At 59.9% G+C, this 24,785-nt stretch overlaps 2 protein-coding genes and 1 long non-coding RNA gene across 7 annotated transcripts in view; 2 read left to right on the forward strand and 1 right to left on the reverse strand.

The window, feature by feature from the left end:
• MAEA (macrophage erythroblast attacher, E3 ubiquitin ligase) overlaps positions 1 to 9,221 on the forward strand; it is a 33,968-nt gene extending 24,747 nt beyond the window's left edge. Inside the window, exons 4-10 of one of the 3 annotated variants that reach the window (XM_036070162.2) lie at positions 124 to 246; positions 944 to 1,057; positions 3,726 to 3,802; positions 4,486 to 4,594; positions 7,017 to 7,150; positions 7,916 to 8,111; positions 8,467 to 9,221. In XM_036070162.2, coding sequence (XP_035926055.1) covers positions 124 to 246; positions 944 to 1,057; positions 3,726 to 3,802; positions 4,486 to 4,594; positions 7,017 to 7,150; positions 7,916 to 8,111; positions 8,467 to 8,562 — 849 coding nt within the window. In that variant the 3' untranslated portion in view covers positions 8,563 to 9,221. The remainder of the gene's footprint in view (positions 1 to 123; positions 247 to 943; positions 1,058 to 3,725; positions 3,803 to 4,485; positions 4,595 to 7,016; positions 7,151 to 7,915; positions 8,112 to 8,466) is intronic. The other 2 variants (XM_078068287.1, XM_036070163.2) reach the window with 2 other exon arrangements.
• Positions 9,222 to 13,948: 4,727 nt separating this feature from the next.
• On the reverse strand, positions 13,949 to 15,947 carry LOC118521567 (uncharacterized). The gene is made up of 2 exons (XR_004910200.2): positions 15,430 to 15,947; positions 13,949 to 15,133 (listed from the first exon to the last, which is right to left on the reverse strand). It is a non-coding gene; the product is annotated as an uncharacterized LOC118521567 (long non-coding RNA).
• Positions 15,948 to 16,237: 290 nt separating this feature from the next.
• The window catches only part of UVSSA (UV stimulated scaffold protein A), a 35,228-nt gene continuing 26,680 nt past the window's right edge, over positions 16,238 to 24,785 (forward strand). The window contains exons 1-7 of one of the 3 annotated variants that reach the window (XM_036070159.2): positions 16,238 to 16,390; positions 18,549 to 18,780; positions 19,751 to 20,081; positions 20,733 to 20,853; positions 21,729 to 22,085; positions 22,969 to 23,081; positions 23,425 to 23,553. In XM_036070159.2, the coding sequence (XP_035926052.1) occupies positions 18,671 to 18,780; positions 19,751 to 20,081; positions 20,733 to 20,853; positions 21,729 to 22,085; positions 22,969 to 23,081; positions 23,425 to 23,553 (1,161 nt within the window). In that variant the 5' untranslated portion in view covers positions 16,238 to 16,390; positions 18,549 to 18,670. Of the gene's footprint in view, positions 16,391 to 17,815; positions 17,970 to 18,548; positions 18,781 to 19,750; positions 20,082 to 20,732; positions 20,854 to 21,728; positions 22,086 to 22,968; positions 23,082 to 23,424; positions 23,554 to 24,785 lie in introns of those variants that run through there. The other 2 variants (XM_036070161.2, XM_036070160.2) reach the window with 2 other exon arrangements.

Below are 24,785 nucleotides of genomic sequence, written 5' to 3' on the forward strand. Positions count from 1 at the left end.
CTCAGGGAGGGAGCCCCGGAGCTGGCCAGGTGGGGTGTGCTGGGGCGTGGGGGGCATCAGTGAACTTGGGGCTGGGGTCCGGGTGTCCAGTGCTCTGAGCGCACACCGCTTCCTTCCCCTAAGGACTTAGTGAACATCGAGATGTTCCTGACGGCCAAAGAAGTGGAGGAGTCCCTGGAGAGGCGCGAGACGGCCACCTGCCTGGCCTGGTGTCACGACAACAAGTCCCGGCTGCGCAAGATGAAGGTGTGCGGGCACCCGGGGTGGGGCTGTGGGCCAGGTGCCTGGGGGGGGGGGTGTGGGGGGGTGCTCTGGGCGGGGCAAGCACCTGCCCGCAACCAACGCGCCTGCACCTGTTGGTTCAGAGTTCTGTGCTTCTGGTTGAGACGGGGGGGGGGTTGTTGGGTTTGGTGTGAGTTCAGGGTTATTTTTTGGTCGTGGTGTTTGGGTTTGAGGTGAAATCCCTAAAAAGTGCACCCACTTCTGCATAATGGTTTGGACAAGTGTTCTGAGCATGGGGTTCTGAAGGAGCGAGGTGCCGACTGCCCGCGTGTGCTCAGCTTGTTAGCCGCCCGCTGCTGGGTCCGTCCTGCCCCCCGACCCCTCAGTCACTGATGCGGGAAAGCCCGGTCCAGAAGTGCTGTCCACCTGCAATGGTGCAGAGTTCTAGGCTGGGATCCTCTCCAGTACAGCTGTTCTTGAGACCCACGGCAGCTTCCAGAACAGATACTTAATCATGACTTAGAGAATCTAAACACGCTTACTGAAAGGTGTTGTCACCTGGGGCTTGCAGAAATGTTTAACTTCTATTAACCTTCCCCTGCCTCCGTTAGAAAAACTGTTTGTTTTCTGTTTTCTAAACCGAGTGCCTTTAACCTCTCCCCGGTTGAGCTTGTTGTGTGCTCATAGTCACCAGCCAAGGGTGACGCTCTCTGCCACTCAGGGCCGCCAAAGCGAGCACGACGCGAAGACGGGACGGAAAAGTAGAGTGGCCAGTGGCTCCCCTAAAGAGAGTGAGGATCTTGGTATGGAAACCATAAAAGGAAAGCCAGAATTGGTATGTAACACTCACCCTGCTCTCCTGCTCCAGCCCTCACAGCTGTGCCGCACGGTGGGAACCAGGTCGGAAGGAGAGCAGGCCCCCGTCCCGACAGGTGGTTTCTGCAAGCCCTGCTGCCTCCAGTCAGCACTGCTGCTTGGCGAGGGCACAGCCGCACAGCCGGGTCCGGCGGGGCCGCGCAGCCGCTGTGGGAGCGGGAGGGCGGGCGGCCGGCTCCACGTCAGCTGGCCATTTAACTGGAGAGAGTGTAACTAGCCATCCCGAAGTGTGTTGGGAAGACCAGCTGATGACCTGAGAACGTGCTTGTTATAAAATGTCAGCTGAACAGAGTGGGGCCCCAGCGTGCCCGACAGCGTGCACATGTGTGCCTACACGCATGAGCTCACACACGCAGGCCGGGGAGGGGACAGACGCCGGGGGGGGCCATGCCCGACGACCACGGATCCCTCGCGTCAGTCGTGAGACTCTAGGCAAGAAAAGAAACTGAGACCAAGTCTCCCATAGCTGGAAAAAACTTGTAAGGTGACCGGTGAATATCTGTTGGGTTGACTCCTGTCTCCAGATGCTTAAGGACAGCCGAAGCAACAGTACGCGTGCTGCGTGTTGGGACAGCCGAATGGTCACGAACGTGACTGCTCCAGGCCCTCCCAGCTAGCGCGGGAAGGGTGTGTTCAGCCCTCCGTGCTTGGCGTGACCACCTGGAATCGTGGTATTTTACGTTTGAGTCTGAGTACCTAGGTTTTGGTACACATGTGTTTGTCTGGAAGGTCACCTGCTAGAGCAGAGCTGTGACAGTGGTGGAACATGGTTAAACATGTCAGTCGCGGGGACTTTACCAGGACGTTGTTCGTCTGGAATGCCCACCTGGTGGCTTCCTGCGGCTGGTAGAGCCCCTGGCGTCCCCTGAACACGGAAGCGGTGATCACCCGGTGCCCTGGGGAGGCAGGCAGGGCATCTCCCCGCTGCTCTCTGCCCCTCGCCTCTTGCTGGTCTGGCCTTGGAAGGGAACTCATCACTGGGGCTGGTTTGTGCTGCCGCTCAGCACATGGCATCGGCTCCATCCAGCTGGGGGTCAGGACAGACTGCCGCCTTGGTGCAGAGGGCAGGGGAGGAGGGGGCCGGGGCAGGGAAACACGCCTTGCTCTGCGCACCTGTGGTGTGGACGTGTTGGGCACCAGGTAGGTGGCTCTCTTGCAACTTTGCCTCTGACGGCCGGGTGGGCCCCAAGGTAGGTCCCATCGGCCAGTGTGCTGCACCCTCGTGTCCCTGGAACAGGGCTGGGGGCTTGGTGGAGGGCGCCCTCCCAGGGGCCTGGCTGAGCTGCTTCATCAGAATGCCAGTGCACACGCTTGGAGGCTCGGGTGGGAACAGTCCACGTGACTGGTAAACCTGAGCGTAAGGGTTAGACGTTTGGGGTTGACTGACAGACTTGCCTCGTAGACTATCTGTCCACGTCATCTTGTGATCCAGGTGCTGTGGAAGACAAAATGGCAAATGAGTGGAAAACGCAGAGATTTTTTTCTTGTTCTGTTAATTCCACGTATTCTGTTTCTGGTTGGAAATACCTAGTGTTTTCTAAATTATCATCTTTGTAAAATAATCCAGTTTTCGTCTTAGGTTACAAAAGTTAATTTTGCCTGCTTTCCCCCATCCCCAGCCACAAGAGTTTGAACCCAAATTGGACTGACATGGCTACGGTTGCAGAGTTAGCATTGGGGCTTCCATACAAATGATCCCGCTGGTGGCGCACCCTGCTAGCGTCCCCTCAGAGCCGCACGTGCCGTGTTTGGACAGATGCCTGTCAGACACGCAGCCGACTGGCACAGCAATGCGTCCTCTAGCAGCCGCTGCCCCAGACCTCTCGCGCCCTCGCGACCTCCGCAAACCCTGGGGCTTCCGCCGTGTGCTCGGACGGCTCTCACCAGCTCTGCGCTCCTCCTGGTCCCGCCCACCCTCCCCAGGGCCTTTGAACTGGCTCTTCCTCTGCCTGGAACATTCTCCCCAGGCGTCCCTGCGGTCTGTCCCCACCTCATCCCCACCCTACGTCCCTGCTCAGGGACCTGGGTTCTCTCACCGGCTCTGCGTGCCTTGCTCCCGCTCACGCTCCTCTGTGAGGCGCCACTTCCCAGCAGCCTCTCCTCCCACCAGGGTCAGGGCCTCACGCTGGGGCTGGCCTCCCTCTCCCGGAGCAGGTCGGGGTGGAATGTGCCACACAGGGTTCTGAGGCCATCTGAGGCTCTGAGGGCACGTCCCCATGCTTTTACACCTTTATGACCCTGAGACAGAATCCAGAGAGCTGATTGGTCCTCGTAAAGGGGTTGGAAACTTGTCTTCTTGGGCTCCCTTGCTTCACGTGGGAAGTCACGTCTCACGCCCTCCAAATTGCTGACGCCCTGCAGCCTCCTCCGGGTGACTCGTTCCCACGCCTGGCCGGTGGGTACGCGCTCAGGGCCTGCTGCGGCAGGAGCGCTGGGCCCAGGTGCCGTCAGAGCTGGGAGAGCATTGACTACAGGCTGAAGTCACAGTTTGGGTATCAGACCCACCTCCCCGGTGGCTCTAAGCTTCCTTGGCGGAGTGTGCAGTGCCCAGCTGGTCTGGAGGGGTCAGCCCGTGGGCGTGGCTCTGTGGTGACCCTCCCCAAGCCTGGTCTTGTCTTTACCCCCAGAGTTGCCTGGAGTTTAGCCTGAGGATTCAGGAGTTCATTGAGCTCATCCGGCAGAACAAGAGACTAGACGCCGTGAGGTACGTGGAGAGGGGGCAGACGGCCTCCTTGACTTCATGGGGCAGGCCTTCTGAAGGGCTGTAGGGGATGAAGTGTGGAGTGTCCAGCAGGTCTGCCCTGACCGGACAGAGAGCACGAGGCCGACTTAACATGTGGGCTCAGGGCCCCTGGTTCTACGGCTGTGTCCACCCACCCCAGAACGGTGCTGGCCCTGGGGTGGGCAGGGAGAGCCTTTGGGAAGGAGGCTGGTATGCGGGTATGGGAGCGTGGGTTCCCTCTCAGGTGCAGGCAGTGCAGGAAGGCCCGGCTTGAGCCCATCTGTGCACCCCGGGCGTGGGGGGTGGGCTCTGTGTCTCTGAGAGTTGGATGGGGACTTACCGCAGCACTGGGAGAACCGGACTGTCTCTGGGTCCTCCCAGGGCTGTGTCGTCGGGGTTTCGGTTCACGTCCACCAGGGTCACTTGGAAGGGCTTGGGCCACTGGCTCTGGGTGTTTTCTGCATGGGGTTCTGTGCTCGGTGCCTCGAGCCTCGTCCCCCTGCCTGTTCCCCTTGAGGAGGGGGCCCTCGCTGAGCTGAGCCGTGGCAGACCCTGGCCCAGGTCACACGAGGTGGGGCTTACTTGGTCCTGAGGCTCTGGCGTGTGCCGCACATAGATTCTTGAAGGTAGAAAGGCAAACTCAGACGACCTGAAATGTTTTCTAGACACGCGCGAAAGCACTTCAGTCAGGCCGAAGGGAGCCAGCTGGACGAGGTCCGCCAGGTCATGGGCATGCTGGCCTTCCCACCAGACACGCACATCTCGCCCTACAAGGTGAGCCATGCCTGTGGGCCCCCGGGGCTGGGGAGGGCCTGGGCGTGTGACCAGCACACCATGTGGGCTTTTGCCGTCTTCTTGCTCCCTGTTGCCGGTGAGAAGTTTGGATCAGAACCGCACACGAGAGGTTTCAGCCTAGGAGGGACTTCAGCTCTGAGTGCCTCCACCTGTCGCCCTCCCTGTCTCCCTCGCTGCCAGTGTTCTTCCTGACCTCCGTCCTCTCTCCCCTGCTCCCCTTGGCCTTGGGGGTCCACGTGGGGTCTGGGTGGGCGTGGTCACGCAGCATCACTAGCCAGCCTGCTCGGGGTTGCCAGGGCAGTGTGTCTGGCCCCCCTTTGGAAACCTCGGGGCAGCCCTGGTAATCTCTGATCCGCCTTTGGGGTCCTTCTTCCCTTGTCTTGAAAACTGTCGGATGTTTGCAGCTGAACTGCTCGTGGTGCCGTCCTGGAGAACCTAGGAGTTCGGATAGCCTTCCCCCATTCCTCCTGGCTCCTCGCCCTTGGGGGCCCCTTGGCCATCAGCCCTTGGTCACGCCCGCCCTGGTGTCCTTAGAAAGGCTCGCCTGGCTGTGACCTTAGTGTTCTCTCTGAGCAGCTTTCTCATTTTTCGCAACACAGATGGAAGTTTCCAGATCATCAGGTTTTGCTTTCTTTAGATGAGCAGTCCCACCCCGAGGTCCGTTTTCTGTTCACACGTTTAGTGGAAAGGCTTGCAGAGAAGCTAGGTGCACCTCCAGCCACTGGCCGGGGACGCTGCAGCCCCACGTCCAGTGTCCTCACGCACAGGCGCCGCCTCCCCCGCCGCGGCCGGGCTCTCTGCCACCTGGGACAGGCCTGCTCTCGCTGGACACTGGGGCCCTCCCAGCCGCGTCCACGTCTGTAGGTGTTTGTGGCTCAGTCCCTCCCTCAGTTTTCTGTCGTCTGTCTGGGCTGCTGTGACAGAATCCCACAGGCTTGGGTCGGGAAGCCTGAGATCAGGGCACTGGCAAGGTTGCGGGGGGCTCTTCCTCCTGTATGTTCTTATGAGGAAACTAGTTCCTGAAGACCCCACGCTCAGGACCCTGTGGGCCCGGAGGTCCACCTGCCGACAGCGTCAACAGTGGGGGCCACAAGACGCTCGGCCACGGTGTGTCCCCGGCTGCCAGCCCGTCCCCCAGAAGGACTGAAGTAAACTGCCCTCCCTGTGGGCTGAGCCGGGCTTGTTCCCTGAGCCGTGATGGTGGGTTCTGCCCAGGGGCACCCCCGCTGGCTGGAGTGCTCGGCCGCAGGCCGTCTGCAGGGCGGCTGGAAGCGTGTCCCCCGAGACTGGACTCAACACGGCTCTGTGGTGTCGGAATGTCCTGTAATCAGCCCTCCGGCCCCAGGGATCTTGCTGGAGTGAGACCGAACTTCAGCTGGCAGCCTCTTCGGTCTCTCTTCCCTGCTCTGGAGAAGCTTTGTGAGGTGCAGTCAGGGCCTGCCCTGGAGAGTGAGGCGTCCCACTTGCGGAGAGCGAGGCCAGTGCTCCGTCACAGCCGGAGGGCCGGCCCTCGGAGGCACCGAGGCGGCGTGAAGAGAAGCCACGCAGCCATTGTGGAGCCAAGGCCGGGGGGGGACAGGCACAGCCCATCGACGCACAGCCTCGTGCCTGGACATGGACGGCACACCGGAGGAAGGCCAGGGTGCACACACGGGATGGCGCCGGGTGGGGGCACGGGACCCCGAAGGGCAGCGCTGGGGCGGGGCCGCGTCCTGCCGTGCTGAGGGGACAGAGCCCTCACCCCCTGGGGCAGGTGTGTCTCAGTGGGTCACACGAGAAGCAGGACGACGTGCTCTGGTCAGGGAGAGGTGGCCGCACCAGAGGCCGAAGGCCCAGGGTCTCAGGGAGGGGGGATGCGGAGCCTCTGGACTCTGGGCTTGGTCCTCTGTGGACTTTGCTTCGATAAAAACGACATTAAAGTTGTGTTTTTGTAATGTTGGAGTTAAGCGTGATGTCTGCCCGTGGAGCCCCGCTGAACGGGGGTGCCCACGCTTCCTCCCTCAATGTGGGGCCCTGACCCCAGTGCTTGACGTGCAGTTTCCCTCTTGCTGGCGTGTGCCCTCCCCTCCCTTCTCTTGTTGACTCTGAACCTGGGAAGCCCGGGGACACACACTGACCAGGCCTGAGGTTCTGGAGTGAGACTTTTCCCCCGAGACCTCAGTGCTGTTCTCCGGCCCACTGTGTTCCCTTCCTGCCGTGAGGCCACAGGCCCCCCCAACCCTTGAGCATCTGTGTCCACGCAGACCACGTGGCAGCGGTCCTTACGCGGGCTCGGGAGTCCAGGCTGCGGGCGCCCCGCACTGCTCTGTGGCCGGTGGGCGCGGGTTCGTGGGGCCCGGGCCGGCGTGGGAAGGGTTTCTTATGTGCTGCCCCCAGCACCGCTCTGCCCTGTCTCTTCCAGGACCTGCTGGACCCCGCCCGGTGGCGGATGCTGATCCAGCAGTTCCGGTACGACAACTACCGGCTGCACCAGCTGGGGAACAGCTCTGTGTTCACCCTCACGCTGCAGGCCGGCCTCTCGGCGATAAAGACACCGTATCCTTCCGGCGGGCAAGGGCGCCCGCGTGCTCCGCCCTCCTTAGCCGTGGTCCCTGTCTGGGGTCCTCTGCCCTCCAGCGAGCAAGCAGGTGCTGCACCCCTCCCGACTTGAGACCTGTGCTCTGGTTTGTGTTGTGGGATCTCCATCTCAGGCCCTCGGGGTGGTGGTGGGGCTGAGCCTCTCCCCCTGGTCTGTGGAAACCTTTGCACGCAGCCGCGCTGAGCGTTCACGCAGTCCCAGACGCTGCCTGGCACACTGCTCGCGGGTCGGAGGCTGGTGTTGGCGTACCTTCTGGCAGTCGGGACTGGGCACCTTTTGGGAGTTTCCCTGTGGGATTCCTGAGAGTCCCCTCAAACTTCTCTTGCTCTGAGCCCTGGCCGCCCCCGGTCCAGTGTCTTTGAAAATGTGTGTGGCACAGCGGCCATTCCCCTGCCGCCGGAGAGCTGCGGGGTTGGGACCCCAGCACCCGAGGGTCCCTCTCGAGTGCGGCATGTGGGCCCCGTGGGACCCTGGGCTGTTGGCTTTCGTGGCCATCTGTGTGATGGGACCCAGCGTGGGCTCAGGTGCGTGAGAACGTGGCAGGTGCACGGGGCGGGGGCGGCGGAGTCCCCAGGCTGGGAGGGGCACTGGCCTCAGACCATTTTCCTGCTGGATGCGGTGTTTGCTGTGGCTTGATTTCTGCTGTGCGGCCTGGGTGGCCTCAGCCTGCACGGTGCCCCCCACCCCCCGACCCCCCCGACCCTTCCTTAACCCGAGCACAGACAGTGCTACAAGGAGGACGGCAGCTCCAAGAGCCCCGACTGCCCCGTGTGCAGCCGCTCCCTGAACAAGCTGGCGCAGCCCCTGCCCATGGCCCACTGTGCCAACTCCCGCCTGGTCTGCAAGATCTCGGGCGATGTGATGAACGAGAACAACCCACCTATGATGCTGCCCAACGGCTACGTCTACGGCTACAACGTGAGGGGCCGCGGGGGCCGCGGGGGGTAGGGGTGCTGCGGGGTGTGGGGGGTGGGAGCAGGAAGGGGTGGGGCGGAAGGGGAGGGCGGCTGGCGGTGGGCCTGGCTGTCCTAAGGGTCTGCGCCAGGTGCCTGGCAGCTGCGCTGGGTGTGGGGTGCGGGGTGTGGTCCCCGGGCGCGGTCCCTGGGTGCGGGCGGCTCGGCCCTGCGCTGCCCCTGGAGAGCCGGGCGGCGGTCGAGAAGCCTCAGGGTCAGGGCGCGCAGGCAGACGGGCCTCCCGGAGGCAGCGTTCGGAGAGGTCCCGCGCGCGGTCCGTGTGCTCATGCACCGCACCCCCCCCCCCCGTTGTTTTTCAGTCTCTGTTGTCTATCCGTCAAGATGACAAAGTCGTTTGCCCGAGGACCAAAGAAGTGTTCCACTTCTCCCAAGCCGAGAAGGTGTACATCATGTAGGCCGGGCCGCTCCGCGCGCCCCCGCCCGCCTGCGTTTCTGTTTCTTGCGACCAAAGATCAGTGAGCGCCGATGGGTACTCCTAGGAAGGGAGGAGTCGGATCCGCACGTCTGTGCTTGGGGACAGCCTTTCTGCTGGTAGGACTCCGAAGCGTGCGAGCTACTTGCCGCCTTCCCCTTTCAGAGAGACCTTCCCGCCGCCGCTGAGGGAGCTTCGGCCGCTTCGGAAACAGGAGTCGGTTATTTCCCGCGCCCCCGACCCCGCCTCCTCCCGCCCGTCCCGCCCGGCGGCCGTCCTCGGCCGGTCCCCAGGGCTGCACCTGCACCGCCGTGGGGGGGCTTAGGGTGTGCTAGGTTCAATGTCACGTCATTCGTGCGCCTTATTTCCTGCTTGAGAATGTATTCACGTGGAAATCCACTGGACCGAGTGCTGCAGAGGCCTTGCCGACGGCTCCGTAACTGTAGATCTAATGCTGTTCGTCACAGAAACTAGTAGTTCAGTCCGAGTAACCACCGGTGACTTTTCAAATCAAATGAACCATTGTAGTTTACACAAAACCATCCCGTAGAGGTTTGTATTTAGCGCTTATTTTTGCATGTTGATGTTGATTAGCTAATAAACTGTAAATGTAAAACCTGTTAATAAAAGGGTTTTCTATTATGTCTGTGTGAGGTAGAAGCTGCTGTGCATTCTAACGCCCTCGCTGGTGTCTGCTCACCCCAGGCCCCCCGGTCTGCGGCCACGCAGCAGGGTGGGTCCTGGGGCCCCCACGTTGCCCCACCCCAGAGTCCTGCTCCAGCGCCCGCGGGGGGCGCTGTGCTCTGCTTTAGGGGAAGCCAGAGTGGCTGGGCCCTCCGAGTGGGGTCTCCCCTGACGCGCCAGCGCACGTGGCCTCCCGCGGCCAGTGAGCACCTGGCCCACACGCTGAGCCCCCGCTCAGAGCACTGGGTGGGTGCAGGGAGGCAGCAGCTCCTTCCCACCATGCCCTCCCGCCATGCTGCCCTGGCCCCCCGGCCTCACTCTGACCGTCACCTGGGCCGCCTCCCCTTTTCCTTCCCAACGTCGTGAGGACACTTGCATGTGTGCACGTGCGTGTAGCCACACACACCACTCCTGCCCTCAGGTCCCTCCTGGTCCATTCCGGGGACCACGTCCATGGGGGGAGCCGCTCAGCTGTGGGGCAGCCGCGGGCAGCCACAGGGTGAGCTGAGCATAGCAGTTGGTCCCGGCTACGCTGGGGAGGTTTGGGCTGTTTGCAGATGAAGCTGCCACAAACATGCTCACGTGGGACTTGCTGGACACCCATGTTCTGAGTGGAGCTGCTGGGTCCCACGTTAACTTCAGTAGACACGGACGGCCGGTTGGCCAAAGCGCTTGTACCGGCCCACACCCACCCACCTTGGACGCAGCTCCACCGGCCCTGCGTCCCCACCAGCGCTTGGCACTGGGCGGGCGTCTCGGACTTGAGACATTCTGTTGGCTGTTGGCTCCCTGAGGGTCTTAACTGACGTAGCAGTTGTACTCATCGGAATACACTGGCCCTCAAGAAACAGTGGGATGAGTTTGGATAAATGTACCAGGTATAAGCACCACGCCCAGGTAGACGGCGTTCCCAGAGCCCAGGAGGCTGTACCTGCTGTCCTCCCAGACGATCTGCACCCCGCTATACGATCATCACTGGGACTTCTCTCAGCACAGGTGGTCAGCCTTGCCCTCGTGTAGATCAAAACACAGACGACGTGCTCCTTTGTGCCTGACTTGGTTCAGCAGCTGCCTCAGGTGCATCCCCGTGGCTACGTGTGTCCGTGGTCCTCCTGCATCGCTGAGGAGTAATCCACGCCACGTGCACCACAAGCTGTCCGTTCTCCCCTCGGTGGACATTGGGTTTGTGTCCAGTTTCTAGTTCTTATAAATCCAGCTGCTGTGAACACTGCTGGAACAGTTCTTCGTGGACATTATTTTCATTTCTCTTGAGTAAATGTCCGGTAGTAGAATAACTGAGTCATGCTGGTGCTATACATTTACCTTCACAACTGCCAAGCCTTTTCCCAAAGTGCTGGTAACGGTGTACGTGCCCGTGGGCAGTGCGTGAGCGTTCCAGTTCGTCCGCATCTTTGCCAGCACCTGGTGGAGTCATTCTTCACGTTAGCTGCTCAGGTGGGTATGTGCTGGCACCTCTCTGCGGGCTTACTGTGTGTTTCCCTGCTGGCCAAGGAGGCTGAGCTCCTTCCGATGTGCTGAGTAGTTAGTCCTGTATCTGTTCAAGTCTTCTGCCCATTTTTTATTGGATGACCTTTTTATTTTCCTTGTAGGAATGCTTTATATATCTGGGGCAGAGATCCTTTGTCTGATACGTGTATTTGCACTTTATTGCCTGTTACTTGACCAGCAGAGGTTTTATTTTGAGTAAAGTTCAGTCAACTTTTTCTTTTATGGCTCATGACTTTTTGTGTTCTGAGAAATATTTGCCCGTTCCAAGGTCCCAATCATATTCTCCTCTGTCTTCTAGAAGACTTAGTTTTAGCTTTTGTTTAGGTTTGTAACCCATTGCAATGAACGTGTGTGGTGTGAGGAACAGGCTGAGCACCATTTCCCCCCATGTGTTCCTTCTGTCGTTCCAACATCATTTGTTGAAGGCTTTTTTGTCTCCATCAAATAATGCTAAATCCCCAGGCTGTAGTTCTCTTGGTCTATTTCTGGATACTCTCCTCTGCATAGCTGCCCTAGGGTTGTCCTCACCCCAACACCCCAGCATCTGGGTCACTGCAGCTTTAAAGTACAAATGAGCCCCTTTTGTTCTATGTAGTTTCTACTTTTTCAAAATTGTTTTGACTGTTTGCTTGCATTTTCACGTAAGTTTTGGAATCAGCTTGTAAATCTCAGCTTGCTGAGATTTTAATTGGAATCGCATTGAATCTATAGATCAATCTGGGGACTGTCTTAGTCTGTTCAGGCTGCCATAACACCACCACAGACTGGGGTGCTTGAACAACAGAAAAACATTTTCTCACAGTTTTGGAAGCCAGAAGTAGATTGGTTGCTAGCCTCTCGCTGGCTCGCGGACGGCCTTCCCTTTGTAGGTGTGGAAAGACAGCCTTACTATGAGGACACTGGTCCTGTCGGATGAGGACCCATCTCATAACTTCATGTGAACTTAGTCACCTCCAAATACAGTTAGCATGGGGGTCAGGGCCTCAACATGAGTTTGGGTGAGGGGGACAGTCCAGCCCACAACAGGGACTTAAAAATTCTGACCATATTGAGGCCACCAGCCTGTGAATAGGGTGTTTTCTGTATCCAGACCTCACCTGCATTACAGTTCTCAACGCACTTTGTTCATCCTAAGTATCTCATCATTTTACTGCTATTGTCAGTGTGATTTTTAAATTTAACTTCCCAGTTGTTCCAGTGTGGTAACATACAGACATATCATTGATTTTGTATATTGATCTTGTATCCTGTGACCTTTCTGAGCTCATTTGTTCTGGTAGCTTTTTGGTATGTTATAAAGCCTTTTCTATGTACACGGTTGTAACATCTGCAAATAAAGACGATTTTGCCTGTTCCTGTCTAATCTCTATGCCTTTCATTTCTTTTTCTCCCCTTATTGTGTGGCTAAAAGTCTGCAGCAGAGTGTGAACTAGGAGGGTAAGAACAGAGTCCTGGTCTTGTTTCCGATCTCCAGGGAAAGCGTCCTCTCTCACCATGAAGGACCATGTCTGCTCTAGGTTTTCATAGGTCCAATTATCAGGTTGAGGAAGTTACTCCTCATTCCTGAGTTACCATCATGAGGACATGTTGAATTTCGTCAAATATTCTTTTCTTCATCTAATGAGACTACCATAAGGCTCTTCTCCTTTGTTCTGATAAGGGTGACACAGAGAACTACACAATTGGTGATTGGCTTTGAGCAGTTGAACAAACCTTCCGTTCCTGAGATAAGCCTCTGGTGGTCATGGTGTAGGTCTTAATGTATTGCTGGATCTGACTTGCTAGTACTTTGCTGAGCAAGTTGTTCACAACGTACTCTATTACTTTTTAACGTCTGTAGGATCTGTAGTGATGTCCCCTCTCATTCCTGATATTGGTCGTTTATTTCTTCTTTTCTCTTGATACCTACCTAGAGGCTTATCAATTTTATGGATCATTTCAAAGAACCACCTTTTGGTCTTTGATTTTTCCCTATTGTTTGCCTGTTTTCTATGTAATTTATTTCTGTTCTTTATTGTTTTCTTCCTCCTGCTTATTTTAGGTTTAATTGTCCTTTTTCTAGCTTCTTAAGGGAAAGATTAGATTACTGCTTTGGGGCCTTTCCTTTCTAATATAAACATCCCATACATTTTAATGTTTTCATTTTCATGCAGTTCAAAATATTTTATAATTTCCATTGTGATTTTTTTTTTCCCCTTTGACCCACGGATTATAGAAGCCTGTTAGCTAATTTTCAAATACTTGGGAGACTTTCCGGATATTTTTTGTTATTAAGTTCTAATTTAATTCTGTTAGAAAATCTACTCCATATGGTTTCAATCCTTTCAGACTTACGGGTTTGTTTTATGCCTGCCTTGCTAAGTGTTCCACATGCACTGCAAGAGAACATCTGCCTGCTGTCGGGGGCGTTCCCTGCAAGTGCAAGCCAGGTCAAGTTCGTGATGGGCAGCTAGTCTCTCCTGTCCTTACTGATCTTTTCCCTACTTGTTCTTCAAAGTTTACAGGTGAATTTGTCTATGTCCCCTTTACGTCTGTGAGCTTCTGCTTCGTGTATTTGGAATCTCTGTTATTAGGCGCAAGCACCCTCCCTGGTAACATCTCGTCATAAAGTCCACTTTGTCTTGGCCCAGCCACTCTGGCCCTCATCTGTTCAGTGTTCGTATGTCAGCTCTTTCTTGATCCTTTTGCTTCCAACCCAAGTCTTAAATTTGAAGTCTGTTTCTTGTAGACAGCATACCCTTGGGTCTTTTTAGTCCAATTGGACAATCAGTGCCTTTCAGTTGAGCAAGTGTCTAAACTACTGATATTTAATGTGATGATTATTGCTGGATTTAAATCTGGTCTTGTCAGATTTTTCCGTTTGTCCCGTCTGTCCTGTTATCTTTTCTGTCTTTACCCGCCGTCTTTAGACTAAAAGTTATTGTTATCTCTGTTGACTTCTTAGCTGGTGTACCTCCGTAGTTGCTCTGGTCCAGCGTACCTCTTTAACTTACCACAGGTGCCTTCAAATACGATACCACTTGATGTAAACATAGGAATCTGAGAAACTTATGGACTCTCTCCCTCCTGCCCTTTGCACCCTACTGTTTCCATGTATTTACTTCTATAGACGTTCTGTATTCTGTACCCTGCAATTCCTTGTTAGGCTTTGAGTGAGCAATGATTTAGAAAAGAAATTTGAAACAAAATAGATCTTATATTTACCCACATTTGCCAATTACAGCAGTCTTCACTGCTTTTATAGACTAAGTTTGCATCTGCTAGCATTTTCCTCATCTGAAGAATTTACTGCATGCTTCCATGCAGACCTGCTCGCGATGAATTCACTCAGCTTCTTGGTCTGAAAGTGTTCTATTTCAATCTAATTCAGGTTGGGAAGGATAGTTCACTGCATATACAATCCAGGTTGACAGGTTTTTTTTCTTTTAGTACGTTAACGATTTCATGCCATCATCTTCGAGCTTGTGATGTTCTGACCAAGAAGTCTGCTGCTCTCTTACCTTTGTTAACTATTATATGTTGCGCTTTCTCTTCCACTGCTTTTCATCACTGCTTTTCCACGGTCTGGTTCTGACGTGCCTTGGAAGGGTTTTTGTGTGTCCCACTGGGTTTCCTCATCTCTGAAAGTCCCAGTTGGTTCTTCTACAATATCTTCTAGGTCTCAACACATTCATCTGGGCTAATTCTATTTATTTAACATTCAATACTGAGCACCTACTGTGTACCTGACGTCATGAAACAAAATAAAGATCCCTGTTCTCATGGAGCATATGTTCTGGGGGCAAAGAGAAAACAAATAAGATTATGAACCTTGTGTGATAGGGAGTCAGCACTGCAGGATGAAGTAGAGTTGCCTAAGAAGAGGGAGGGAGGGGGCTAATTACAAGGCCGGCGAGGGTGGGCTGGGAGCAGCCTTCCAGGCAGGAGAGTGGGCTCCACAGAGGGAAGCAGCGGGGCTGGAGAGGCGGGTGGTGGGCAGCACTGACACTTTCATCCTGGCTGCTGTGAGGTGAGTGGACTCTAGGGGTGTGAGGGCAGAAGTGGGGGGACAGGCAGCTGCTGGGCCTATGGGGGGTCCCCCAGTAGGTTGGACACAGGGGCCCACGGGCCCCCAGGTCACTGGCCTGAGTAAGTGGAAGGACAGACATCCCATCAGCTGCACCGAGGGTGTAGGCAGGAGACGGGACTGGGCCACACAAACATCACAGGCCACCTGGGTGGACACAGGTGTCACAGGAGGAGGAGGCGCAGGGCAAATGCACAGCTCGTCCCAGGAACAGCGTGCTTTTGTGCAGATAGGTAGCAGCCCAGTGCGCCTAGGTCTGTGGTGCCTTCACCCGCTTCTGCATCCATCTGAGAGCCTAGAAAACATGCAAACTGCTTTCTGAGCACCTGCTGAGTCCCCTCAAAGAGCCCCAAGCACCGGGGGCCTCAGGACCTAGGGGTGAGCAGGCGTTCCCGAGGAAAAGGCAGAGACAAAACCCAAAGGGGGTGGTGGCCACCCAGCCTGTGGGAGGGGGGCACACAGGGCGCAGGCTCCAAGCAGGGGCTGGGTGAGGCCACCGCCTGGCTCTGAGAGGACCCTCAGGTGCAGCAGGCCAGAGAGGTGAGGGGATCACCCCCAGGGCCCTCCTCCCCGGGTGGGGCTGCCCAGTACCCATGGGTGCGCACGGGCGGCTGGACGGCGCGAGTCGGGGCCTGGGCTGCATGAGGAGCGAGTGCCTGCGGGGCCCCGGCGAGGCCAGCCGGGCCTGCACCGCTCAGCCGGCAGGGGCGAGGGCCGTCCCGGGGAATGACGAAGCCTGGCAGGCGCCCAGGCCAGCGCCCGGAGGCGTCCCCGTCTGCACGGCGAGGGCTCCCGAGCTGACCGCCTCCAGGAGCGGCGCGGACTCCCGCGGGCGTCCGACGGCGGGTCAGGGACTGCCAGGGCCCCGCGTGCCGGCAGGTGCCCCTTTTCACGTCACCCAACTCCGAACGTCGTGCGGGCCGCGGCCCTGGGGGAACCCCCCCCCCGCCGCCTCCTCCTCGGCCCCTCGGGACAGCGGGCAGCGCGGGGCGGCGCGGGGAGGCGGGGTCTCCGGCGCCCGCGGGAGAAGCGCGCACCGGCTCCCACCCCGGCCATCCCGGCCCGCCTGTTGCGGTGGCAGGGCCCGGGGATCCCACACTCCTGGGCGACCGCGGCGTGGAGACCAGGCTCAACCCCCTCGGGTCCGCCCCGCCTCGCCCCGGCACCCGGGCACGCGGCTCCTTTAAGGACTTGCTGCGCCCGCCCGCTTCCTTTTTCTCGCCCGCCTCGGCCGTCCCGACCCTCCGGGAGCGCGCCTGCGTCACCGCGCAGACCTCGGCCCCGCCCCGGCGCTCGCGCTTCCAGGGTCAGGGCGAGCCACTGGCTGCCGAGCTCGGGGCCACGTGACAGGAGGTGGGCGGGGCCCCCGCCGGAAAGGGCGGGCTAAGGTGACAGCGGTCGCGTCGCGACTAGGTGCGGTCGTCGCCGCGCTGACCTTCGTCCCCGCGCAGCCCGTGCCAGGGCGAGCCAATGACTGTGGCGAATTGGGGCACGTGATAGGGGCGGGTTCTCCGCCGGAAGGGGAGGGGCGAGGCGAGCGGCCTGGTACGCGGTAGGTGTCGCGGTCGTCGCGATACCCGGCAGGGGCTGTGGCCGGGCCGGGCCGTTCTGAGGGCCGGCCTCATCCCCGGGACTGTTTCCCTCCTTCTCCCCAGGACGCGCCGCGCCTACCCCCGCTTTCTTCCTGGGACACCGTCCCTCCTCCCCCCGCTCCTCCTCCTCCTCTCCCAGGACCCTGTCTCTCCCCCTCCTCCCCCTCCTTCTCCTCCCCGGGACACCGTCTCTCCTCCCCATCCTCCCCACCCCACCGTCCCTCCTCCCCCCGCTCCTCCTCCTCCTCCTCCCTTCCCAGGACCCTGTCTCTCCCCCTCCTCCCCCTCTTCCTCCTCCTGGGAACACCATCTCTCCTCCCCATCCTCCCCCCCCCACTGTCCCTCCTCCCCCCGCTCCTCCTCCTCCTCTCCCAGGACCCTGTCTCTCCCCCTCCTCCTCCTCCTTCTCCTTCCCGGGACACTGTCTCTCCTCCCCCCGCTCCTCCTTCTCCTCCTCCCGTCGCAGGACCCTGTCTCTCCCCCTCCTCCCCCTCTTCCTCCTCCTGGGAACACCGTCTCTCCTCCCCATCCTCCCCACCCCACTGTCCCTCCTCCCCCCGCTCCTCCTTCTCCTCCTCCCTTCCCAGGACCCTGTCTCTCCCCCTCCTCCCCCTCTTCCTCCTCCCGGGGACACCGTCTCTCCTCCCCATCCTCCCCCCACACTGTCCCTCCTCCCCCCGCTCCTCCCTCTCCTCCTCCCCTCCCAGGACCCTGTCTCTCCCCCTCCTCCCCCTCCTTCCCCTCCTCCTCCCCGGGACACCGTCTCTCCTCCCCATCCTCCCCACCCCACCGTCCCTCCTCCCCCCGCTCCTCCTTCTCCTCCTCCCCTCCCAGGACCCTGTCTCTCCCCCTCCTCCCCCTCCTTCCCCTCCTTCTCCTCCCCGGGACACCGTCTCTCCTCCCCATCCTCCCCACCCCACCGTCCCTCCTCCCCCCACTCCTCCTCCTCCTCCTCCCTTCCCAGGACCCTGTCTCTCCCCCTCCTCCCCCTCTTCCTCCTCCCAGGGACACCGTCTCTCCTCCCCATCCTCCCCCCCCACTGTCCCTCCTCCCCCCGCTCCTCCTTCTCCTCCTGTCCCAGGACCCTGTCCCTTCCCCTCCTCCCCCTCCTTCTCCTCCCTGGACACGTCCCTCCTCCTCCTCCTTCCCCCCTCCCCACACCGTCTCTCCTCCTCCTGCTCTTCCTTCTCCTCCCCCTCCCCCCCAGGACTCTGTCCCTCCCCCTTCTCCCCCTCCTCCTCCTCCCTGGGACACCGTCCCTCCTCCTCCTCCCCACACCATCTTTTCTCCTCCTCCCCCCACCAGGACACCTATCCATTCTCCTTCTCCTCCCCCTCCTTCTCCTCCCCTTCTTTCCATCACACTGTCCCCTTCTCCCCCTCCTCCTCCTCCTCCCTAGGACTCCGTCCCCTCCCCCCTCCTGGACGCTCCCTCTTCCCTGGGACACCCCTCTTCTGTCTGGTGTGGCCATGGTGCCCTGGGCTTAGGAACTCTGGCAAAGTCCACCCGGTCAGTGGGGGATGCTGGGAGGGTGCTCAGGTGAGCAGCTCCCTGCCCCTGCCAAGTGTGTATTGAGTTGGTGTCAGTGACAAACTTTACTGCTGGGAAAGCACCTCCTGGAGAGGCCGTGTACACCTGCTGGGCCTGGCCCCTCCTTCTGCCAAATAAAACAGCCCTGCAGCCAGCCCAGCACCCAGGCTCAGTTCATGCTCAACGACGGACTTCCTGGGCCTTCGGCATCAGCCTTCCTTTTCCTTACTGCACGTCTGCTGCGTGCTCGGCTCCGCACTGGAGTTGTGGGTTGATCCGCCTTTGGGTCTTTGGGTGCAAGTTACAAGAGTGTAGTCACTCGCTCTGCGGTCTGCAGAAGCTGCCTCGTGGATTGTGAATGAACCGTGTTGTGAAGGAGAAAGTGCCACAGTCACGTTTGGGAAAAGCTCATTTAAATTTTATTTAGGCAGTTGTATTCCTTCTTGTGTTGTTGAGGTATCTCCCACGTGTGGGGTTGTAGAGCTCCAGAGTTACTATTTTGTTGTTACGCTTTTCCTAATTTCCTAACTTACCACCAAAAATGCTGTGTCCAGAATATCACCTGAATTGTTCTATTTCCGTATCCAGGTCACATCAGAGGCAAGGGCTGGAGGGGCCCGCCTTGCAGCCCCCTGAATGCCCAGGACACAGCTCAGGAAACGTGTAACAAATCGTGAAGGCTAGGTGCTCATATCGCATCTCTGCTGCGCATGTCTCTAGATATGGATCAGAAACTGTCCAAGTTGGTAGAAGAGCTCACAACTTCGGGGGAACCCCAACTGAATCCTGAGAAAATGAAGGAACTGAAGAAAATTTGCAAGTATGTCTTAAGGTTCAGCATTTCACACCAGTTGGCTGGCTCAGCAGGTCCCCCACACCCTTGGGGTCAGGCCTTCCACCACCTGCATCTGTCTCAGCCCTGGCCTGCCTGTCCCCACTGTCGCCTCTCTGCGCAGGGAAGGAACGGTCCAGGATGTTTCCCCAGGACCCTGCAGGGCCCAGCTCTGGCAGGTGGTCACCTTGTGGGGCAGTGGTCCTTGGCGGGGGGGTGTGCGTGGCATGAACACTTTCTAAAGGCCGTGTCAGCTGGGACCTGTTGAGCGTAAGTCGAGATTTGCTGATTGTTCTTATCCCGTATTTACAAAACAGGAAAACTTAAGTGACTTTAAGTAACAAAGTCTTTAGCTTTCGACAAAAAAAATTTCAGCTCAGATTAGGTTTCAGTGTAGACCCAGAACACCCCAGAGCAGTAGCAGCTTCTTTTGCAGGGCAGATAGCTGGGAAGGACAACGGGAGGGGCAGGGTGTGCACAGGCGCCTCGGAGGGCAGGTCCTTTCGCTTTTGCTTCGGTCCTGTTGCCGCGTCTGCAGGGGGGGCTGGGGGCTGGGGGCTGGGTTCTCCGCTTGGAATGGAATCTGCTCTGATGTTCTCTGACGGGCCAGATGGTGGCTCCTCGAGGCTTTGTGGGCCGTAAAGTTTCTGCGGTGACGGCTCAGCTGTGGACAGTAGTGGGAACGATGTGAAGGAGCAGCCGGCTTGTGTCCCAATAAAACTTGATGGGCACTGACGCTGGCTGTCATGATTTTCACATGTCATGAAGTATTATTTTGGTTTGTTTTAGCCATTAAAAAACGTAAAAACCATTCTTGCTTGTGGGTCGTACAGAAACAGGCGGGGACCCGAGGGCAGTCGTTGGTCCGACCTTCTCTGGACAAAGGGGAGAGGGCCCGCTGCTCTGCATGCTGTGCACACAGTATCGGGCACTCAGCGAGGACAACTGGTGTCCCTAGGTCTTCAGAGGAGCAGCTCAGCCGTGCCTACCACCTGCTCATGGCCCAGCTGAGCCAGGACCACGCCGAGATCCGCCTCTCCGCATTCCAGGCCGTAGACGAGCTCTTCGCCCGGTCCCATCAGTTCAGGATGCTGCTTGTTTCCAACTTTCAGGAGTTTCTGGAGCTCACACTGGGCACCGACCACGAGCAGCCCCTGCCGCCTCCCAGGGAGGTGGCCCAGAGGCTGCGTCAGGCTGCCACCCGGGCCATCCAAGGGTGGAATGAGAAGTACGGTGCGGCCTACAAGAAGCTCGCCTTGGGCTACCACTTCTTAAGACACAGCAAACAGGTGGGCAGGCCACACTCTGCTGCGTTGGTGGACAGACTTGTCTGGCCTCAGCAGCCAGCCAGTGTTCAGGGGCAGTGGGGGGGCTCCCAGGAGCAGGGCAGCAGCTCTGGGAGGAGGATGTGTGGAGGGAGTTGGGCCTCTGGTCCTGACTTCCACAGAAAGCCGAAATGAGGAAAAGGGGTCGGCTTCTCAGATGCGGCCCTGTTCTGTGTGCAGGAGTTGAGTCCCTCCTGGGTCTGCTGTGGGCTCTGGTGGCCTTGGGTGCATGAGACCCACCAGGACGGGCTGCTGCTGCCCCTGCCCTCTTGTCCAGGTGGCTGGCCGGTCCCCGCCGCAGCCTGAGCATGCTGCCTGGCACTGCACATCCGGGGTCCCGTCCCGGGGTGTTTCCAGGCCCCTGGCTGGGGCGAGCAGCCTCCCCCCATACTCCTCGCAGCAGCTGCTGCTTTCTGGAAGATGTGCTGGCCGTGCCTCTGCGGGGGATCGATCGTTGCTGTCAAGTGTGTGTCCTGGTGTTCGGAAGAACTGGACCCCCGGGACCCAGAGGGTCTGGCTCTGTGCTGGTGCCGGCACGTCTTCTCCAGGCCTGTGTTTGACCCATTTTCTTTGTGTTCTGTGCGGTCAGGTCTCACGTCCACTTCAATTTCCCAGGTGGATTTTCAGGACGTGAGCGCGCGGACTCTGGCAGAAAGAAAGCGGGAGGAGGAGAAGCGGAAGCGTTTGGATAGAATCTACAGGGAGAGGTCTGAGCAGGCCATCAGGGAGATGGAGGGTGAGTGAGTTCTCAGGCCTGAGGGCGCCCTGCCTGCCGCGCCTCCCAGGGCCTTGTGCAGCCCGCCCACCCTGCCGCTGCAGGGGGCGGGGCAGACCCCAGCCCTGTCCCCAGGAACATCTGGGTGGCCACGGCTCTCCCGCGCCCCCTGGCGGAGCCGCGTGGGCACTGTGCTTCGGTGAAGGTCTCGGCTGGGGGAAGCAGGGAGTTGTGCCTGTTCATCTCATGGCCCCTGTTTGCTCTCGCCGGCGCCCCCACCTCCAAAACCTGGCGCTTCTGAGCAGCTGGCCCTTTCCGTGAGGGGCAGGCCCCAGCTGAAGGCACTTCTGGGGTGCCTGGCCCCGGAAGAGGCTGGGAGCAGTCCTCTGTCCCCTGAGGAGGGTGTTGGCCGGCCCCAGGGAGATCCCTGTCAGGAAGTAGCCGGCCGGAGTGGAACGGTTGAGCTGTGCTCCGAATGGAGGACTGGGGAGTGGTGTGTGTCCTGATGGCTCCCCAAGGCCTCTGTCCTCCGGAAGCTCTGTTCGTGGCGGCACAGCCCACTTGGTGTTCCCGGGGCACCAGTGAAACTCGCAGCAGAAGTCCAGGCCTGAGGCTGTTTCCAAGGACATCGCGAGGGTGGCCTTGCGCTGCTGAGCTGGTGGCTTCTCAGTGATCACCAGGCCTCACACGCCCGGGGCAGCGGCCTCTGTTGGGGGAGGAAGGAGGAGGCGCAGATTCGGGCGGCCTGCAGTCCCATGTGACGCAGCCTGCCTGCCGCTGGGCCCCCTTGCTGCTGGGACGTGGCCCTCCTGTGCTCTCCTGTGCTCTCGGGCCCTGCCCTGGGGGAGTGGTGCCGGTGGGGGGCGGGCCCCGACAGGCGGTTCCTGTGTCTGCAGAGATGGCCGAGGACATTCGGCGCTGTCTCACGGAGGTGGAGAGCTGCTTCCGGCTGCTGCTGCCCCTGGACCTCGCCGCAGGCCTGGGCGCCTCGTTGCCCGCGGTGGCCTTCAGCGTGTCTGAGCAGAGTGCCCCTTGCCAGGCCGGCGCTGGCAGTCACGGGGACGAGGAGCAGCCCTGCTGCAGCAAGACCCTGCCCGCCTGGGCCGGCCATCCGGGAGCCGGCAGTGGGGAGGGGCCGCCGCAGACGGCCACAGGGGCCGAGGAGGAGGACAGCGACAGCGACGAGGAAGGGTTTGTGCGGCGCCACGGACTGGGCTCCCACAAGTACACGCTAGACGTGGAGCTCTCCTCAGGTAAGCGCCGGCTCCTGCTGGCTGGCCAGGGCGCTCTTCCCTCAGCCGTGGGCCCTGGGGACGCTGGCGAGAGCCCAGGCTTCTTGGGACCGTGAGCAGGGCGGGGTCTCCCAGGTTGGGGTGAGGGGTGACTTGAGGCTTGGGGTCCGTGGCTCCACCCCAAGGTCCTCCTTGTGACGGGCAGGCCTGATTCTCCAAGGGACTGGGGAGCCCTGGGGGAGGCTGCGGTGCCTGGGCACAGGCCCGTCGGGATCGGAGGGTGACTGTCAGGGATCAGGCGCCCCCCACTCTGGCTTGGAGGACAACGTGGTTGGACAGCAGCTTCTCACCATGTTTGAGATGATGCAGGTGTGGTTGGGAGCCCTTTGGGGTGTTCACAGGGGAAGGGCAGTCAGGCTGCCTAGCTGTGTAAAGATCTGCCACCCCCAGGCATCTTGGGTCCCACCAGCCCCAGGGAACTAACAGCTGTCTGGCTGGGCGGGGTGGGGAGCAGGCCACGTGCAGGAGGTGGGGGTGCCCGGCTGAAGACAGGCTGGGGTGGCGGGACGCGGGGGCAGGGCCGTGGGACTGAGCAGCGGGGTGGGCAGTAACGGGAAGGGGCTCCAGGGCTCCCGGGGCTCGGTGGACGGGCTGGGGTTTGTCTGTCCGTGAGAATGCCGCGTGGGGTCTCGAGGTCTGGTGTGGAGGGAGGCATCGGGCTCAGGCTAAAACGGTCTGCGCCAAAATCAGAATCTTAAAGTAGTGCACCTGTTTGTCAGGCGCGAGGTATGGGGTCCTGGGCAGAACGTGGCTGGGGCAGGATGGGCAGCGGTGCGGGTGGTCCCTCCGTGGTGCTGGGTGACCTGCCCTGGTGCCTCCAGTGACCCTGTGTGCTTTGTTACAGACAGCCTGAGGGTGTGTGAGGACGAGGACAATCACGCTGTCATCCACTCCGCCCGGGACGCGCTCAAGCTTATCCAAAACACCTTCCTGCCAGCTGTGTGCTCCTGGGTCCAGGTGAGGTCCCCGCGTGCCGGGGCAGAGTCGGGGCAGAGTCGGGGCCACGGGGTGTGCGGGGGGGGACGCTGGGGGTGTGGGGAGGGCTGTGTGCCCCTGGGTCCAGGGAGGTCCCCGCGTGCCAGGGCAGAGTCGGGGCAGAGTCGGGGCCACGGGGTGTGCGGGGGGGGGGGGGGACGCTGGGGGGGGTGGGGAGGGCTGTGTGCTCCTGGGTCCAGGGAGGTCCCCGCGTGCCGGGGCAGAGTCGGGGCAGAGTCGGGGCCACGGGGTGTGCAGGGGGGGACGCTGGGGGTGTGGGGAGGGTGCCCTGGCTGGCCTGAATGATGCGCCCCCTTGTTGGCAGCTATTCACCCGCGCAGGGATCCACGGTGGGCACCTGGAAGCTGCCATCGACCTGAAGACGGAACTGGAAAGGGCCCTGAGGCGATCGGGAGAGCTGGACATCAAGCCTGAGGAGGGGCGCTGGAGGGAGGTGAGTGCCGCCAGCAGGCTGGGGAGGGGTGACAGCAAGGAGACCTCCTCTTGGAGCTGTTTTCTGAGTCAGCAAGAATCATTGGGGCTTGGAAGTATTCTGGTTCCTGCCCTGCTGGGAGCTCCTTTCCTGAAATGGAAGCTTTGGCCTGGGGGGCCAGAGAGCACAGCGCAGGCCTCCCCATGGATGAGGGCGGGGACAGGGTCCAGGGCAGGAGGGCATGGGAGAGCTGTGGGAGGAGGCAGAAGGTTCTAGTTGGGAGGGAGATCCCAGGGCCCTGGAGGAGGAGGCCATGGGCTGAGCTGAGACCCAGGCCAGCTCCTCCGCGCTGCCGCACCCTGAGCCTCCTGAGTGCGCAGCAGAGCCTCCCGTGAGCTGGGGGGGGCCTTCCGGGCTTCAGCGTCTCGTCCCGTCCGCCTGCATCGTGGCTAAGGACACTCGGTGTTAGGGTGTGTGCGGTAGACACAGAATCAGGACTTGTCCTCGGGCTTATGCAGAGGGCCGTGTCCCTGGCCTGGGGAGGTGGACGCCATGGTCCCAAGCAGGGCCCTACGGAGGAGCTCCCGGGCGGCGAGGTGGGGTGAACATGCAGCCTGGCGCCCCATTTGGGAGGCTGGTCAAGGCCAGGCATCTGCTGGTCGTGTGGTACCTCACAGGCACAGGTTTGGGAGGGGGAGGCTAGTCCCCTTGAGTGCGGCGTCCCCGGGCACGGTTGTGGAGCAGGGACAGGCCCACACTTACTGACGGGGCATGGGTGAGGTCCATCAGCTCCTGGGACACTAGGTGACTTCGGGGGCCCCCTCCCGTGGCCTGTGCCAGGACCTAGACCTTAACGTCCGAGATGGACGTGAGAGCCGCGTCCCTCTGCAGGTGTCCCCGGGACCTGCCAGCAGGGCAGGGCACTCAGAGCTGCAGCGGGGGTCAGCACAGCCGCCGCCCTCTCGGAAGCAGGGAAGCGGACTCCGGAGTGCACCTCTCTGCCAGGGTGCTGGGACCCCGGACCTGGCCCACTGAGCGGCGTGTCTGCACATCTGCTCTGGTTGGATGTAACTGTTTCCAGCAGGAGCTCTGGGGTGGGAGGAAGGAAGAGAGCAGGTTCGGAGCCATTCAGACCTAGGACGGACGGTGGCTGACACCGTGGGTCTTGGCACCCAGTGACCTTGACCCTTCCAGAGCCACTGGACACCTGTCGCAGGGCCACTGCCCTGGTGTGCGTTTCTGAGGGATGGCCC

Source organism: Halichoerus grypus, chromosome 3 (assembly GCF_964656455.1).
Source record: "Halichoerus grypus chromosome 3, mHalGry1.hap1.1, whole genome shotgun sequence".
NCBI lineage: Eukaryota > Metazoa > Chordata > Mammalia > Carnivora > Phocidae > Halichoerus > Halichoerus grypus.